Source organism: Toxotes jaculatrix, chromosome 1 (assembly GCF_017976425.1).
Source record: "Toxotes jaculatrix isolate fToxJac2 chromosome 1, fToxJac2.pri, whole genome shotgun sequence".
Lineage (NCBI taxonomy): Eukaryota > Metazoa > Chordata > Actinopteri > Toxotidae > Toxotes > Toxotes jaculatrix.
The window spans coordinates 26,437,862-26,455,783 of record NC_054394.1 but is presented as its reverse complement, the minus strand read 5'-3'; the positions used below and the strand labels follow the sequence as shown (position 1 = coordinate 26,455,783).

Below are 17,922 nucleotides of genomic sequence, written 5' to 3'. Positions count from 1 at the left end.
AGCAAACGCCTTCTGTCTACAGAACCATAAATCCAGAGTATTGTTAACGTTCTACTCTTCCAGGAAAGAAATGATGTTTAAAGTTGCAGCGCTGCTTCAACAGCTGTATTTATGGGACCATACTGTCCATACTGTCCATAGGCACCTTATCTCAACTCTTCATATTTTACAAAAGCACATGTTTTTTTTTCTTTTTTCAAGAACTGATTTTCTACTTATATACGTTTCCCCCCCCCCCCCAACATTAGACATTAAACAGCATTAAGATATACAGGGGAATATGATGGAACGGCAGCTGCCTGGACTGGACTGGACTTTTCAATTCCTGCTGAAAAGACTCTGAATTGCAGCCTAGATATGTGTCACTGCTTCCAATGATGAAATGCAGGAAAACCATGGTTGTAAAAGTAAAAATATTTATATACGTTTATATCTACTTGACTTTACAATTAACCTCACTAAACCTAATGTGATATGACACATTACTTCCCTCCATTTTGAACACTTTACACTACTTTACTTTACTAAACATTTATTCTACAAAAAAATTCTGATTTTGACTAATATTTCAATCAAGTGGTTAATAAAAAATCATAACGTGAAATTACCCAATATTCAAGTAGATAAGGCACTGGGCCTGCCAATACCTGACCCAAAATGTCTGGAGCCTGTGTGGCCTCTAGCACCAAGTATTTCCTGCAGCTCCACTTTTCACATTTACATCTTAACTTTGTGACTTGTGACAAAGTGAGTGGTAAAGCCAAAACGTGACATTACACGACTGTTACTGCTACAACTGCTTCACAGGCTGCTTTTTACAAGCTGCTGTGGACATTTCTACTGACCGTTTGCTATAACTCTTCCCCCCAACAGCAACTGTCCAATCATAACTTAGCAACTGTAACTGTCAAGCTCTGGATCTCTCCACATGTTGAAGCGGTGTGAGTAGAGTCGCGGAGTGGGATGAGACGTTGGTTTTGGAAGTGTTTTTCTCCCATTCTGTGTTCTCATATTATTATTTTTTTTCTTTTAACAATATCTGCAATACAGATAAAAACCCTCTACGTTTACGTTATGACCACCAGTTTTAGTCATTTCAACTTTCTTCCTGAGAAATTGTGCTTTGTCCGAAACGCGCAACAGGCATAGAAACAGTCACTGAGGGGGGATCAGGGCTTAGTAAACGGTCAGTAGTTTACTAATTTCACATGAAGCATTTATGCACCACTTAGTTTTAGCTACATCAGACTTGTACCACATTATACATAAAACCACACTGCGAATTTTAAACCTGTTTGTTTCAATCTGTACAGTTTTTGCTGCTGTCAGTGAAATGAAAGCATTGTACCAACCATAAAAATGAATGAGTGGTTTTTTCTACATGTGTGTATGTTAATAAGCTGGCTACACTCACTGGAGACTTTGCTATTTCATGTAGCCCTGCATCTGTAACAAGGAAATTTTGATTCATAAAATTTCATTCTGGTCAGACTGTATAATGTAAAAAATGCTAACAAATATTTACATTCTCATTGTTTAGCTAAGAGAGAGGCAATGCTTTGTTATAGTCCCGATTACTTTCAGATATATGTAATAATTTCACCAGCACAAACATGGTGTAGATTTAGAGTCAGGCTAATTTGTGATTAGTCTGTAGTGGTGGAGAAATCAGGAGAAGGCTCAGATTGTTGACTTTAAACAGTGATTTATATTTCATCACTCCGTGGTGCAATCAGTGCGCCTGTTGATGAGGCGTGTGAGTGGTTACTTTGCTGCGCCTCAGCGGCGAGATGTGCTGCTGGGGCGGGAACGCTGGCTGCAGGTTCTGCAGCACTGTGCTCGTACGTTGGCCAGGTGACAACGGCCAAGCAAGCGGAGGGTCTGGCAGAAACGAAACGTTAGCCGATCACGAACACAAACTGTTCCTGTGTGGGTAACAGAGAGAAGGGGGGGGGGGGGGGGGGGGGGGGGGGGGGGGGGGCGGTGTTACATATAGACGTGGAATACAAACTTACTTGAGCTCATACATGGTAAACTGATCAGAATGAATCTTAGGCACTGTATGAAGGACGTGAACATCATGAGACATGCCCTCTAAGTTGAACAGTGACAGATGAGAGTACACATGACAGCAGAGGCTCCTCGTGCTCCTTCGTCGCTGATTCAACTCAGATAATGTTTGAACAACTGTCTCAGATTTTTTTTTCTTTAATTTTCTGTGTGGGTTTGTGCAGTCTTTTAAAACTGCTGACAGCACCACAAGTGGATATAAATAAAACCAGACACCTTGAAACTGCACACAGCACAGAATCAGTATTGGCACCAATACTTTGTCGTTGTCACTGTTTGTCATTGTTCATTGTTTACACTTTCAGTTACATTCGCTGGGCCACAAAGTCACTGCATCCCTGGTCTCATGTAACCCTACACAAAAACGTTCCCAATAAGAACAAGAAAAACAGACTAAATGTTTGCGTTGTTAGAAGACAACCCACTATAATTAAAAAAAAGAAAAAGGCATTTGTACGTTTGTGTGCACACGTTTGTTCGTATCCATCAACCAGTGTAAACTCTTTGTTTGTCTGCTGCCTCGTCTTTTAAATCTCAGCACTTAAAGCCCAAGCATGAAATTATTAATCATACTGAATTATTACACTTCATCAGAGACTCATTGCTTCATAGTCCGATATTCTTCTCATTTAAGAGCAGCTAAGTGGGCAGGAATCAGAGGCCCTTCAGGAATTGAGCTAGTTTTTCCACCTGTCCTTTAATTTCCCACAAGTACTACTGCTGCTGCTGCTGCTGCAGCAAAATAAAAAAAACAAAAAAAAAAAACAACCCACACTTTCCTGCTAAAATTTTAGCTCAGGTAAGTTGAGATGAGTCAACATCTCTATGAGGAGGAGGCAGCAGCTGATGGCTTTAACAGGCAACTTAAGTAATGTAGGTCAGTTATAAACTGGCTGCCGGTATGTGATTTTCAGTGTCAGTGACAGTTATTCATTTTAGGAGAGAAACGTTTTTTCTCTGAAACCTGAAGCTCAAACTCCTTCAAATAAAGTTGAATTTTTACTCAGTCTACGCATGAACTGTGACATTATGATTATCAGATCAGAAGATTAAAATGCTTTTGTATGTAAATCAGAACTCTCAAAGCTGTGGGTGACTGCAGACAGCAGATGCCTAATGTTAAAAGCAAACTGTTGACTGTTTAAGGAGGGATGCTAAAAAGAAAAGTAAACTCAAACAGCAAACAAATATTTAAAAATAAAAAATGATGATTACCTGCAGCAGATCTGATTGCAAATATAATTTTCCAAGCTTTAATGTTCATTTGACCGATCCTGTGTTAAGTTCTATTACTGTCCTGATATGACTCTCAAATTCACAAATCTGCAAGAGCAAAAATTTAACTTTTAAGATGTGGGGAAAATCAGTGTGACAGTAAACATGCCAATAACACATCTTTTAAATAAATCTTGAAAAATTAGTGCAGGGGTCTGTGCTAAAGAGGACCAGCAAAAAAAAAAGAAAAGTCATTTTCCTGTCCACCTGAAGAACCGAAAGACTGAGTGGTCCAAGTCCAAATATTTACACTCCTTTAGTTCTACTGGTCTCCACCAACTCCTGAGGAAAGTATCTGGCTCTTTAGCTGCTAAATGCTGCACTGTGTTCAGCAGCCAGCCTCTAACAGTGTTCCATGCTGTTTGGTGCTCGATAAAGCTGAGCAGAGCTGCAGATTTGGGTGATAATTAGCTGTGGTTTCATCACCATGAGCGACTCATTTCATACTGTCCTGCTGTCATCTGATACACGATAAGACAAATATTGATTATAGCTGCTAACAAGTGTCTGGGCTGAGATCTCTCAAGGAAGTGGAAATGTGGCTGTTCTATCACTGGCTTTGAAGTTTAATGTTTGTTTCAGTTCACTGGACAGCTACTGGAGAAGAGCTTAGGCCTTTTGCTCTCGCCTCCAACATCCTCTTTGGTTGAACGGTGTAAAATTACAGGACAATATTTGGTCCTTCAGAGGAAAAAAATATGCAATACTTCCCCACCATTGTTATTTCTTGTGGTGTGGCCAAGACTCTGGGAGGGGTATTAGATCATTAGGAAGGGAATCTCTGGAACATACCACTGCCTTTAAATGAATAATTATAATTACAGAGCTGTAGTAAAGATCACTTGTCAAGTCCAGTATGAGTCTCCAAGTTTTCAGAGCTTAAATGATTGTTTAGACGTTTTCCTTCTCTGTACAAGTAGTTGTTTTGTAGTGTATTATTACTGGTACCATTATTATGAACATAAATAAATAAAATTATATAAATATAATTTAATACAAGCAAAAAACAAGCAAAAAACAGCCACTTGTGTGTTTTTTAAGGCTAAACATGAAGTGTGCACTGTGTAACCATTAAAATTTAGAGTTTTCTACATTTTGTGAGCACAATGAAAAAGATGATTAATTACCAATCACGGTTTCCTGGGAAAAGCAAACCACAGATAGTGACTGGTGAAACCAGTGTGTGTGTTTTTGTATTGACAAATTCTCCTGGTTTATTCAAGCTTCTACAGACAACAGATTGCGGGCTCAAGCAAATTGGACAACCCTACCTAAATATTAAACCTACTTAAACCCGACTGGTTATGCACTGGCAAAATCAGGGACAAAGACTGAGAAATGAAATCCAATAAAGACTGAAACAAAAGCAAAACTGTCACGACCATGCTCATGCGCAGAAGCCACAAGCACAGTAAGTGAAGCTAATTTGAACACATACACTTCTTCGGGGGTCAGAGCTCAGAATCAGAGAGTTCAGTACCCTCGCTGCAGTTGAGGTTGAAGGGATGGACGCATGACAGAGTGAGCACTGAAAAGAGCTTAATTAACAAATCTGAATGAAGAAAAGGTCACATTAATGTGAAATGTATCATTGGCTTTTTTTTTTTATGATAAATGTGTCCCATGTTTCTAGAGCACGTGTGCGGTCCATGTGAAGGATGAACTCGCATCAACTTATCCTCCTACTGCTAAGAATCCAACCTCGGCTTCATAGCAGGGTATTAATGACTTGCAGGCAAGATTTATTGTTGGGCATACAGAAATGGAAATCTGTCCTGGGTTTACACAGCTACACACGTGGTCCTGTCATGTCTCGTGTCATAGCACTAGTTTCATACTCTGAATGAAAAGTCAGATTATGCACTTGTAGCTTCTGTGTGCAGGTTGCTGTCCAGGCTTCACAGGCTCTGACAACAGCATGAATGTCCGGCAAAGAGTAGCTTTATTCTTGGCCACAGATTAGACCGGTCTATTGCTTTGGTCAGTATCTCACAGTGGGGCATGTTATATTGACACTCGACCTTTATTAAATGTCAAATGAAATACTGCCCAAGTCAGATTCCTTCCTGACCAATATCCAAATAAAAGTGCCTTTAAATTTGTAGTACTACAGATCTAGAGTTTGATTACTGACTTTTATGATTAGCTATTAACAAAACTACAAAAAGCGTAGTTGACGAAGTTTACACATAATTATACTGTGCAATGAATAAAATCACCCTCTGCTCCACCACTTCACATTCCCACCATGTCTAGTCTCCAGTAACTCTTAAGAGATGTTTCTGATCTGCGTCCAATTACTGTCAGAATCATTCTTTCTATCAATGCAGCATCAGAATGGCTCTGAATTAAAATCTGCCTATAAGCAGTGGTGTGGAGTGATAGCTGAAGAGATTTGAAAGGAATGCTGCTATACATCAGAGGAAACAGGAACTCATTTGAATGCATGCCAATCACACAGTGTAAGGTCAGATCGCTATAAGTTTTCTATTAGGGCAGTAATATATTCCAGAGTGTCCTGAATATTGGTGTGCCACACTGCAGAAGAAAAAATCATTATTTTGTGTTTCAGTGTAGGGTTTTACACTTGTACTTTGGAAAGGCCGAAAAGTGTATTTGCTGCAGGTAAAGACCATTTTAAAAATATATTTCCAGCTTATTTGCACAGCTTATTTCTGTAAGTTATTCTCACTGTAAACTTACATAACTCCTTGATTTTATATTTGAAATATTAAATAGGCAAAAGTTTAGTAAGTTGGTTACTCTATGCACTCCCTGATTACTTTATTAGGAACACCTGTACTCTTGTTTATTCATGCAATAATCCAATCAGCCAGTTGTGTGGCTGTACAGAGCATGAAATCATGTAGATACAGGTCAAGAGCTTCATCAAACATCAGTAAAACATGCACTCAATATAACATGCATCATAGTTTCCATACTATTTCCATAGTATCATGAATGTGTAATGTATAAACAGTGGTTATACATTAGGTGGCTGTTCACCATGTCCAATTTACTTCAACACATACTGAGGTAAGGTTCTCCTTTAATTTGGTGTTTTTTTTCTGATCAATAAATATTTCATATACAGGAACAAAATACCAAGTTTCATCCGACCAGTCTGATAATTATCTCGTTTACATTTTACTAACTGAAAGTGTTTATGCTTAATTGACCATAAAACATATTTGAAGTGTTTCTAACTAGGAATGAATGAAATTTTAAAGCTTTCACGTTTTCTGATTACTGATGATTGCCAGGTTCATTTTAAAGGATACTGATAATATTTCATATGTGTAGCTTCCACAAGTGAAGCTCACCTGTTGTACTCTTGGAAATTAAAAAAAAAAATTATTATTATTTATTTTATTATTATTTAGTAAGACAAAAAACGTCTGCTTTCCTGCAGATGATTTTAATCTAGATGGGTGGAATGCTTTAACTCTGTGTACATGTTTGTCATTTCAAACCTTTCGCACAAGGAACAAACAGTAATATTGTGAAGAAATGAGGGGGAAGGGAATTCTGGCACGACCTCACCTACTTCCAAGCTGCAGGGAAAAAGGATGAAATATGAAGAGGTTAAAAACTCCGGCAACACTTGCAGTACAAAGAACAATTTTATCGGTCAGAGCACCGTATTTCAGCTTGTGGCCTTGAAGCTGACACACACATTGGTCTTACGATAAAGTCGTTCTTTGGGATGCCGAAGCTTTTACCTCTTTTAAGGTTGACAACTGTGCATGTTATGACTGAAAGCCTGCCAGGCTTTGCTTGACAACAGGGGGGAAAAAAGAATGTTTACAACCATCTGATTGCCTTGAGAAACAACGGAGATGATGGTTCACACGCAGCGCCAACATGGCCAGCTGTTTGCTGCCACGTTATCGTACCCCCCAAATATTTATGATAACACTTTAATGCCTCTATGCCTTCAAAATGTCAGGAAAGCTGGCGTTCAGACTCTAACAGGCTGCCCTCTGAGGAACACTGTGATTTCATATCTGATATATAAAACAGAAATGCCACTGAACTGCTGCGGCCTACATCAGAAAATTGAACAAAAGAGGGAAAATGATGTTTGTTTAATTACAGAAGGCATAGATGGAAAATGAGCTGCAAAAGTGCTTAGTATTGCAGTAAATTGCAGTAATTTGTCTCATATTATGAAGGTGATGAAGTTAGATAAGCTTCATGCTCGAATCTGCAAAGAGAGTTGAGCTGTAAATTGTGAGGACAATTTGTACTGAAAGTTCGGGGAGGAAAAAAAAAGCTCTTTTCTGCCAATAACCTCTGCCTTCAAACATCTACTGGAGGAAAAGTATACCTGTACTGCAAAAATGGGGGCCTTTCCTTGTCATCGTCTTCAAAGAGACATGCACATCAAAGCCAGATATATAAACTTCAATCTACTGTAGTTAAAAAAGTTTTGGGATACACTGTGACAGAGTGTAACTCAATGAAAAGATGGAAATGTCAAATCCTGAATGATGCGTTTCAGGCAAAAGAGGACGTAAGACAGCCTATAATTTAATGTTGTGAATAGTTGCTTTGATTGCAAATGTCTTGTTTGAAAAAAAAAAAAAGTTTGAGAAAAAAAAAAGGTTTTCTGCGTGCCTGCTTAACAAAGAAGACCTTTGAGGCAACAGTCGTCAGCTTTTCCACTGGTCTTGTGATGTTGCATCATTAGAAGAAGAGCTGGTAGATTCCTAGTGATATCAGTGCTGCTTGTTGACAGCCAAGTATGGAAAAGTGCACTGCTTCATATAGTCAAAACAGCTGGTGCCATCAGACATTCTAAAAAATGTATACAATAGTGAATATTGAAAGAAATAATACTGCATATTCAAAACATTAACACCAGCTTCTTGATTATGAAAGATGCTCTTATATGGTCTCAAAACCGAAACGTTTCATCCGAGACATATTGTCGATACATTTTGCTGGAGCTCTCAAGAATCATAGCCCTAATTCACACTCACAAGGTCCTGGCAATTGCTCTAGCTTGACATTTCACTTAATATCCCCTATGATAAACACTCACGGTCCAATAACCCCATAACAGCCTTGACCACAAGCAACATCATCAGCAATTGAAATTTTACCTTCAAGTTAATGCTTCAGCCTTTTCTTCTGTGTAAATTGCCTTTTCAGATGTTCTATGAAGCAATTTCCCTTCAGTGGATCAAAGAAGATTTTTTCTTTTTCTGACTCCTGCTGCAATTACTTGACATGTGGGTCCATCCTCTTTTCTCACATATTGCAGTCAAACATACACAATTTCAAGGGCAATAAATGAAAGGAAAATCTAATATAATGTGTCTTAGTAAGGTGTTGAGTTGGCAGCAAGTCTCTAGAACTCTGCTGGAGGTATGGAACATCATTCTTCCAAAAGATATTAACTCATTGGATGTTTTGATGATGGTGGCAGAGAGCGCTGTCTAACTCCTCAGTCCAAAACCTCCCATAGGTGTTCAGCTGAGTTGAGATCTAGTGACTGCGAGGCCGTAGCATATGATCTGCATCATTTTGATTAAACCATTCACTGACGCCTCCTGCCCTATGGATGGGAGCACTGACATCCTGTTTCTCCATTCATTTTTTTCAGTTTTTTGTTTACTTTTGTCTGTACATAAACAAAATCAGAATCGAATCCAAACACTGACGTCCCTGATGTCGGGCCTTTAGACTCTTTCCTGTGGTTTGGAAATAGGAGTGTGGTTCCAACACATTTTCACAGACAAAATTTCAAAGCTTTTCCATGACTTTTCCAAGGACCCTAATTTAATTTCACTGACCATTCACAGCCTTAAAGTACATGAACAGAAGTGTACTGTAGTTGGTTTAGCAAACTACTCAAGATGTTGAATATCTGACAACAGCTGTTTCTTTCTTTTTTTTTTTTTTTGGCATCAGTTCTTCAGCCACCTGACGTGCCCAAAGTACTTCTGTGGTTGAATTGAAAGACCCTGGTCTACAGATACAAACTGGTTAGGAATCAAAATGTTACATGGAAGATTATCCATGTAAGATTACTGTCACATAGTCGTTTTAATTTTATTGCAGACAACAACATCTAGTTCCATGAGTTCTGGACCCAAGTGATTTCCTGACCACACATTGAACCAAAAGACAGGCCAACACTGCAATCCAGTGAACCATACAGCTAGCATGTATAAAAAAAACAGGATAACACCAAGCCCCACAGGAACAGAGGTGCACTGTGAAACAAGTCTGACATAGTGGCCACCATCAAAAGTGGAGGTCACATGACACCCTGGGACCCTGATTCTGCTTAACAGTGAATCGTGTTCACATGTTAATATTATACAGAAATGTTTCTAAATATTCTTTTCTGTGTGGCAGTAAGTAATTAATGCATGACATTGGTCCAGTATTACATCAGTTTATCAAGTGCATGCAAAATGCCTCACACTGTATATATTAATGAACAATATGGCAGTGATTCATAGAGATACGGTACATTCACAACTGAGTCTGATTTAAAAACCATCTTAAAACTATTAAAAATATATTGCTTAAATCATAAATTTCATATATAAGCTCTTTGAATTTGAGGCTTATTGCCTATGCATTTAACTCTTCACAGACCCCTCTACTTACTGAATAAGGAGGGTTTAAAGAATTCATTTGAACTGTTTCAGCTGAGGGATTTTTGTGGACGTTTCTCCTCTGCTTGGCAATGCGCAGTACGGAAAAAAAAAACAAAGGTCACAACCTAGACTAAAACCTTGAAGCCTGGGGCATCAACAGCATAAAATACTGTTTCTGCTGCTTTTCAGTCCCACAATTTAAAACTGCAAGGGAACAGATGACATGACCCCTGGGTCCACAGGGTCTAGTGAACTAACCAGCAGTACCTGCTGGTTAATTTTCCATATCCTCTCAAAAGATGAATGATCATAACTGACACATTACAGATCACCAGAATGCAAAAAAAGAACTGATTTTGCAAGACAAATTAGGCTTTGGAATGTGTGTGGTGTATATTTTCCATTGGAAGGTCTATTTAAAAGTGAAGTGAGGATTATGCTTGAGTTGCCCTGTAAGCCAGCAACCCATGAAACCAAGCTGGAGTGAAAGGGGAGAGGGGAGATTGAACTCTTAAAGCACCCAGTCCCTTAAACCAGACTATTCGTGGTTTTTAAATTGTTAAAAACTATTAGCTGAGCAATAAATAAATAATAAAATTAATTTTCTACACCATCCAAGGCTTTTTCTCATATAATAAAATATTATATGTTTATTCCATATATCCATATCCATATATAAAGGCTATCCTTGTCTTGTTTGTTTTGCCTAGCCTTAAAAAGAAAATCAATTTAAAATTGATTTTCAATTTCATTTTTTAAAATTTCCAATAGAAAATATTTTGTGGTTTTTGTGTTCTCATTATTCATATCAAAAACATAAACAGAACATACACAAACCTTAAAATGCCTTAAAGATAGTCATAGTACATAAAAGAGTTGTTCAGAGATATATACGAAGCAAAGGCTGTTACAAAATGTATGTTTTTTCAAAAAGTATGTTTTTTCTTCTGCTCTTTGCTACTTGCTTATTTGTGTATACAGTCGGCCAACTTGTTCTTTTTAATGTAGTGTTTTTCGAAATTTTTTATCTACCATAGAACTTCTTATGACATGGAGAAAACCAGACATTTCATGAGCAAATACTGATTCTCTAGGTAAACCTACCCTTTCATCCATTTCTTATACCTGTTTATCCTCTTCAGGGTTGCTGAGTCTTGCACCTACCAATTTAGAAGCTGCAGTTCATTTAATCTGCATGGCTTAGGATTTTCGGAAAAAACAAAAAGGAACAAACATTTGGAGAAACTTTCTTTCTGCCAGAACAGAAGAGCTAATGTAGAAGAGCTAATGTGTCACACTTTATGTAAATCAAAACTTAGTCCTGTCCTGTAATCTAGGTTTAAAAATTAATTTACCATAAAAGTAGGACTTTTAGTTCACTGTTATTATCACTGCTAAAATTTACACGACGCTGACACATTAAGTTGACTAGTTTTCATATACTGTACATTAGAAATGTAAAGCTGTGAGGCTGTTGTCAAAAAAAAAAATCACAACATGGAGATTTTCTTTCAGAAAATGCTCTGTATTAAATCTGTGAACTAAGCTTTAGCTGTAGAGCGTAGACCAGTTAATAGTTGCTGCAGCGTGTCACCCACAACATATTCACTGGCACTTCAGATTATGTGACAGCGAGGAGTCGGTGGGTGTGTGGCTTAGGTACAACTATTGTTCGTTTGGCAATCTATACATTGCATGTTGGCAAGCAGGAGGATTATCCGGGTTCAGTCGGTGTAACTACTGATGTTGACACCTAGCAAAATACAAATCCCTCGCAATTCACAACAGGGATCTGGAGAACGGTTAACAATCTTAATCTTTTTAACCGAGCAATAAGCTAAAGGCACACTGTCCTCAAATGCTCTCTGCTGTCATAATCACATCACAGTAATTATAAAATGCTGCTATCACTTGATTCTATAAGTAATATACTTCAGAGACAAATGGAGGGCTATCTGAGTAATCCAATGAGTAATCCAATGTAATCTTACATAACTATATAACCAAATACCCATGTTACATAAAGAGAGGAGTATATTGAAAGAGTAGCGATGGCTTGTTTACAGCTTGATTTACTCACCAGCGGGGGCGCTCTCACACTCCTGTAAGTTACACTTCTGTGTGCTCTCAGGCTGTGGCTCATGGTCACACTGAGCTTGCTCCACTTCTTCTTCTGTCTCAGCCTTTGTGTTAACACATTTGATGAGTCGATGCTGCACCCCGCCACCACAAGAAGCTGAACACTGCAGAGACAATTTTGAAAAAGGACTTTTGAGTGTCTTGCACACAACACACTGCAAAAAAACACACAACGTACATCCTGCTGTATTACTCTCTCTCATTTGAACTGTTGTGAGCTGTTTGTCTGTGCATGTGTGTGTGTGTGTGTGTGTGTGTGTATATATATATGTGTAGTGTACCTGTCCCCAAGATCCAGTAAGCCACTGAGCACAAGGCTGGCTGTTGCATGATTGGATGTTGCTGGGCTGAAGGTCCCTGTCGCATAGATCCTCCTCGGGACAGGTGACTATACGCTGCTGCTCACCTCCTCCACACACCTCAGAGCACTGAACAACACACACACACACAAGGACAGACTTAGGGAGGATGTCTATGAGCCTGTGTGTTTAGGTATATGCAGTACAGTCTTGACTGAGCTAATGGCTAAGTTTTTACAGAGGTTTCTATGGGTGTTATTCGGCGACTGTGAACAATCAAAGGATCATACCAGTACTTTTGCATGACTCAACAGTACACTGCAGATTGAGTGTGCATTCTGAATACATAGAAAAATCAGTTTGTAGAGACTTAGAGCTCACTTCACATAATCCATCAATTGTGACCATTTAGTCATTGTTTGTTACATAACTGTTGTTGAAAGCACAGATTCTTCTGAGATGTCTCACTTGTTGGTGAGTTCAAATACTTGTGGGAAGTTGCAGAGTCTAAGAGTCTTTTCACTGCAATATGCCGCCAAATTAATTTTATACATTTGATGACAATGACAGTTGACTGTCTTCCGAGTTTGCTTTTCTAACAATGTAGCTTGGGAATGAAATGCTGTTCAGTCACTACAGGTTAAGTCGCAGAACACCCACACACCATAAATACACAACAATAGCATGATTTTAAAAAAGACTGAATGTTGACTGTGAGTGAGTTTTCATCTCAAGTAGCTTTCAGCTCTCTGCAGGTGGATTTTCTTTTTGCACTGAAGTGAATAGAAACAAAAGGTTACCAGGAGGGTATGAATAAGTACATTCAAAAACCTACTGAAAATACAATTTACAATATGGTATGCTTTGAAGAATGTGTGCATTAGTAATACAATCCTTAGAGAGTGCGTTGTATCGTTCGCACAAATTGATCTAAATTGTTTTAACATGCAGCATGTTTTCCGATACACATTTCAATAGAACCTTCCCTTCCCTTCTATTGTGTTTAAAAACACAATAGAATACACCACTGTGTTTTTTCATAGTGTATTTCATTAGTTGCCTTGTGCGTCTCACCTGACCCCAGGAGGAGGTGTACCAGTCAAGACATGGTTGAGAGTTACAGGGTAGTTGGGTCTGTGGCCTGGAGGACATGGCCCGGCAGTGGAAAGGTCGCAGAGGCCTCTGATCCCGCATGTCAAAACACTGGACCTCTCGTGATTTAATGCCGCTTTCACAATTCTTGGAGCACTGGGAAAATACATGGCATGATTGTTATCGAGCAACAGCCTGAGCTGCTGGAGCTTCTAAGTATCCATTAGTGGTGAATCTAAGGCAACTGGATTTTACTGTGTGGTTTTAATGGGCTTCATCACTCATCCAAAATACTTCACTGAACTAGAGGCAGCTTTAAGTGATGGATGAGCAGCAAAATGTCTTCAAGACCAAACAGCACATTCAGATGCCTTTCACTTACTACATCTGGATAACCTTTGACCTGAATGACTAAAATCTTCAAAGACTAATAACTGTCAATATTTATAACAAGATATGCTTTTAGGACAACTTTTGTTCTGAAAGCACCTCCCTCTGGCTGATCACTTCACTTATCCAGCACAGTTTATCTGATTTAGGGATCATCATTTTCAGTTTCAAACAAAAAAAATCTTGGAACTTATCAGTGTTTATTTTGAATGTTTACAAAGAGCCTACCGCCATGCTAATGCCTCTGTGAGGCTGTACATAGGGACAAAGGTACTTTGAGCTAAGTACATTATTAAAGATGAAACAGTTTTTCCTGATGGGATTGTGAATATCTGGGCCAAATTTTATGACAGTCTAATCTAATCTACAGTAAAACAATGACCGTATCATATGTTTAGTAGTAGTCTCACCTTACTCCATTCCCCAACTTTCCACATGGAGCACGGACGCAGGTAACACCGCTGGGCTGGAGCGGGCCTCTTTGCTGGATCGCAGTCAGAGTCTGAGCCAGTACTGCAAGCCAAAGTCCTCCAGATAGCACCAAGACCACAGGTGGTGGAGCACTTTCCACAAATGTAGTAACAGGAGAAGACTTCTTAAACTTCATGATTTGAGAGTTGGATGCATAAACAGCTCAGGCATGTACAATAATAACAGTGTGAAGCTTGTGTTTGGTGGACAGGATTTAAGCATTTTCATGACATGCACATAAATGCAGATTATTTCAGTGTTAAATGTGCATCACAGCAGGGGTGTGTGTAGAAGGAACAATCTTTCAAATGTGCAACAAGAATTCATTAATTGACATTAGCTCTATCTCTGGGGCAAATGGCGTCTCCAAAGAATTCAGGTCAGTGTGTTCAGGGACCAAAACTGGATGCTGTGCCCGTATAATAAAAGGAGATAGAGGCATAAATAGTGAGATACAATAGGGGTTCAAGTGTGTGGAGACTCACAGCGCTCCAGTTGCTGGTGACCCAGTAGGCGGTCGTAGTGACTTCTGGAGAAGCTGAAGTTTGGGCAGATGTTGGCATTGGAAGTGGTCTCAAAATAGGTGGATGGGTTGGCAAAGGGAGCACAGCGGGTGTTGGTGATTCTGTGTGCTTTACTGGAGTTGTTCTATGTTGAGGAGTGGCTGCTGAGTTTGCTGGAAGCTGATGAGAAAGGCCTGGATCACTGTCACCGCTTCTCCTCAACATCGAGGGAACGACTATTTCATTGTAATCAAAATCGGCTAAATCCAATGGTGGAGCTTTGGATGTGGAATCTGTTCCAGTACTTTCAGTGAAGACAGGTGTTGTAGATATCTGCTCCATTATTGCAGCTGGCAGGAAATCAGCTGGAGAAGGCTGAGTGGCTCCCTCCAGGTTTGTAGGAGGTATGGTTTCTGTTCCAGTTAAACTTGTGGAGTCATCAGAGGCCTCTCGGTTACCTGAGATTGGCAGAAAGGGAATGGGGAGAGGGGTGGATTTCTGAGAGGCAGGAAGCGAGGTTGTGCTGAGGTCAAGGTCTGTATCCCATGAATTACCCTCACTGGTGGCATATACTGTATTAAAATGAGCCTGATCCAAGTCCGAATCCTCCAGCGTGAAGGCATCTGGAAATATTATTGATTGACTGGTTGTTTGAGGTATTTCTGAAGCACTTTCATCCAGTTGGACTTCAGTCTGAACCTGAATAGTTTCTGGTGTGGGAGAGCCAAGTGGTTCTGTACCTTGTTGGTCTGCAGAGATATCCAGATTTGGTGTAGTTATTTCATTGTAACTGTACTGATAATCATCATGTTTCTCCGATTCCTGAGAACTCACTGTAGTAGTGGCAATAGTACTGGTAACTGTTTGATGTCCATGAGTGGGATCATCCTGTTCTGGAATCACAGTGACATCCTCAGGGTGATTTTCCTCCTCAAAATTGTCATAGTTATTTTCAGCCTCCTCCCCATATTGCCCCCATTTCACATCCTGTCTAGGTTCCTTTGTAGTGAAATCCAGACTAGGCATTGTGCCAATATTTTCAGGCCACCACACACCGTCATGTCTCTCTTTTAGAGTTTGTGAATGTGGTGTTGTAGACAACGGTGGTGAGTGAGTAGCCGACACAGGCAGAAGATAATCCTCAGAGAGAAAGTCGTCCAAATTTTCAATATTCATTTGTATAGACTCCTTTGTTGCTGCATTTCCACTGTCCGTCACAATGTCCACATTTGTGTTCTGTGGCTCTTCAGTGTTCAAAGTGTAAGCAGTGGCCTTTGAAATTGTAGAAATGGCTGAAGTAGCTGTGGGAGCTCTTGTAGTTTCCATGAAGGCATTTTCTTGCACACTGTGGGTGGGCTTGTCGTCCTGTGGAGCACTGAATCTGTGACTGTCCCCAGAATCTACCCCATCGCTCTCAAAGTCATCCGACAAGTCCTCATGGAAGTTGATAAAGTTATAGTCATAGTAAAAATCATCAACTTGGACGCTGTTCTGCTCAATATTTTCAATGTTATTGTGGTAGTGAAAATCTCGCTCAACAATGTTGTTGAGGTTATTATGATTTCTTGGCTGGGCTCTGGTGGTGCTGTATTTGGGAGGAGGTTTGGCTTCAGGTATGGAGTTAATTTCATTGAGCACTTCTTTGCTCGACCAGCCACTTCCAGACCAGTCGATGCCTCCAAAGTTATCCACAACCTGCGGACAGTCCTGAATGTGACAGGAACTGACTGCTGCAGGTTTCTTTTGTGGGTCACAGTCAGCGCCTGTGTTTCTAGAGCAGGTTACGTTACGGCGCCGTACTCCACTTCCACAGGTCAGCGAGCACTGCAGGAAAGAAGAGAGAGAACGATGCTAATTATATGCATCAGGAGTTCCATAAGTATTTTTCCCGACCAACGTGCTTTAAAAATATACAGAAAAAATATACACTACACATCATCATACAAATGCATTTAAAAAGTAAAAACTAATAAGCAGAGCACTGCTGGCACTGTCCTTTTAGCCAGGCCTGAGCTTCCACAGCTCACTGAGCATTTCTGCTAAAGGTTTCTGTGACCCAGACTCATTGAGCAGCCTGGCAGCAGTGCTGAGATATTCCCTTTTAAAATGTTTGAGGCTCACTCAGAAACTTTAGAACCAATTAGAGAAGGCCCCTCCTCTAACCCCATGGTTAGAGCAGGTGGGGCAGCCATGTGATCCCACAATCAATGCGCGAATGTGCTCCTGGACTATTATTCTTCTTTTATCAAGGCATCAAGCTCACATTAGTCTGAAACTGAAATTTTGACCTGATGATGGCGCATGAGCAAAAGTAGAAAGATCACCAAGTCATTACAATTCATCCTATGGAGATCGTGAATGAGTGGAATCAGTGTCATGGCAAATCCTCAAAACCACTGTGAGGGATCACAAAAATCAACAGAATTCATCCTCACTGGACCAAGAATGTGTGTCTCTAATTTTTTTTGCAATCCAACCAGCAGTTGTTGAGATATTTCAGTCTGGACCAAAGTGGTGTACTGACCATCTGACAGACTGATATTGCCTTTGCTAGAGCCACACTGTGAGCATGGCTAAAAATAATGAGGTACAGAGACACAGCGGGAAAAGAGTGAGGTAGTCTCGGAGAGTTCAGACCAGGGTGAACTTCTTTTAACTCAGGCTGTAAATGGTCTAAATACGCCTTTTAAATCACACTGAAATTTGAGGAAATATTTTAAAGGTCATTCATTTATTTCTGTGTTAAAAGCAGAGATAGATAATATTAAAGACATGATCTGTGAGTAGTTACCACTGTGTTCACAGACCTGGAGGTTTGAGTTAATCTTCTGGCTACAAGCAATCAGCAATATCAGAAATAATCTCTACTGCTGAAGGCAGGTAGCTTGAGCTTGAGGTGTGAAAAAGTCTTGAGACACATTTAGCCAAATTGAAGAAATGCACTACACAAGAACTAGAAGATAAGAGCATGAATGCCTTACTCCATGATGGCGACATTATTGAATTGAATTTCCTAAAATGAGAAAATGGCCGTAAGCATTTCTGGTGACATGCAGAACAATTAGC

At 39.7% G+C, this 17,922-nt stretch overlaps 1 protein-coding gene across 1 annotated transcript in view; it reads right to left on the bottom strand.

Moving 5' to 3' along the window:
- Window positions 1-238: 238 nt before the first annotated feature.
- Window positions 239-17,922, bottom strand: part of LOC121183339 (A disintegrin and metalloproteinase with thrombospondin motifs 7) — a 64,023-nt gene continuing 46,339 nt past the window's right edge. The window contains exons 19-24 of the mRNA XM_041040381.1: window positions 14,839-16,680; window positions 14,293-14,445; window positions 13,475-13,648; window positions 12,383-12,529; window positions 12,043-12,205; window positions 239-1,925 (exon numbers count right to left, since the gene is read on the bottom strand). Coding sequence (XP_040896315.1) covers window positions 1,780-1,925; window positions 12,043-12,205; window positions 12,383-12,529; window positions 13,475-13,648; window positions 14,293-14,445; window positions 14,839-16,680 — 2,625 coding nt within the window. The 3' untranslated portion in view covers window positions 239-1,779. The remainder of the gene's footprint in view (window positions 1,926-12,042; window positions 12,206-12,382; window positions 12,530-13,474; window positions 13,649-14,292; window positions 14,446-14,838; window positions 16,681-17,922) is intronic.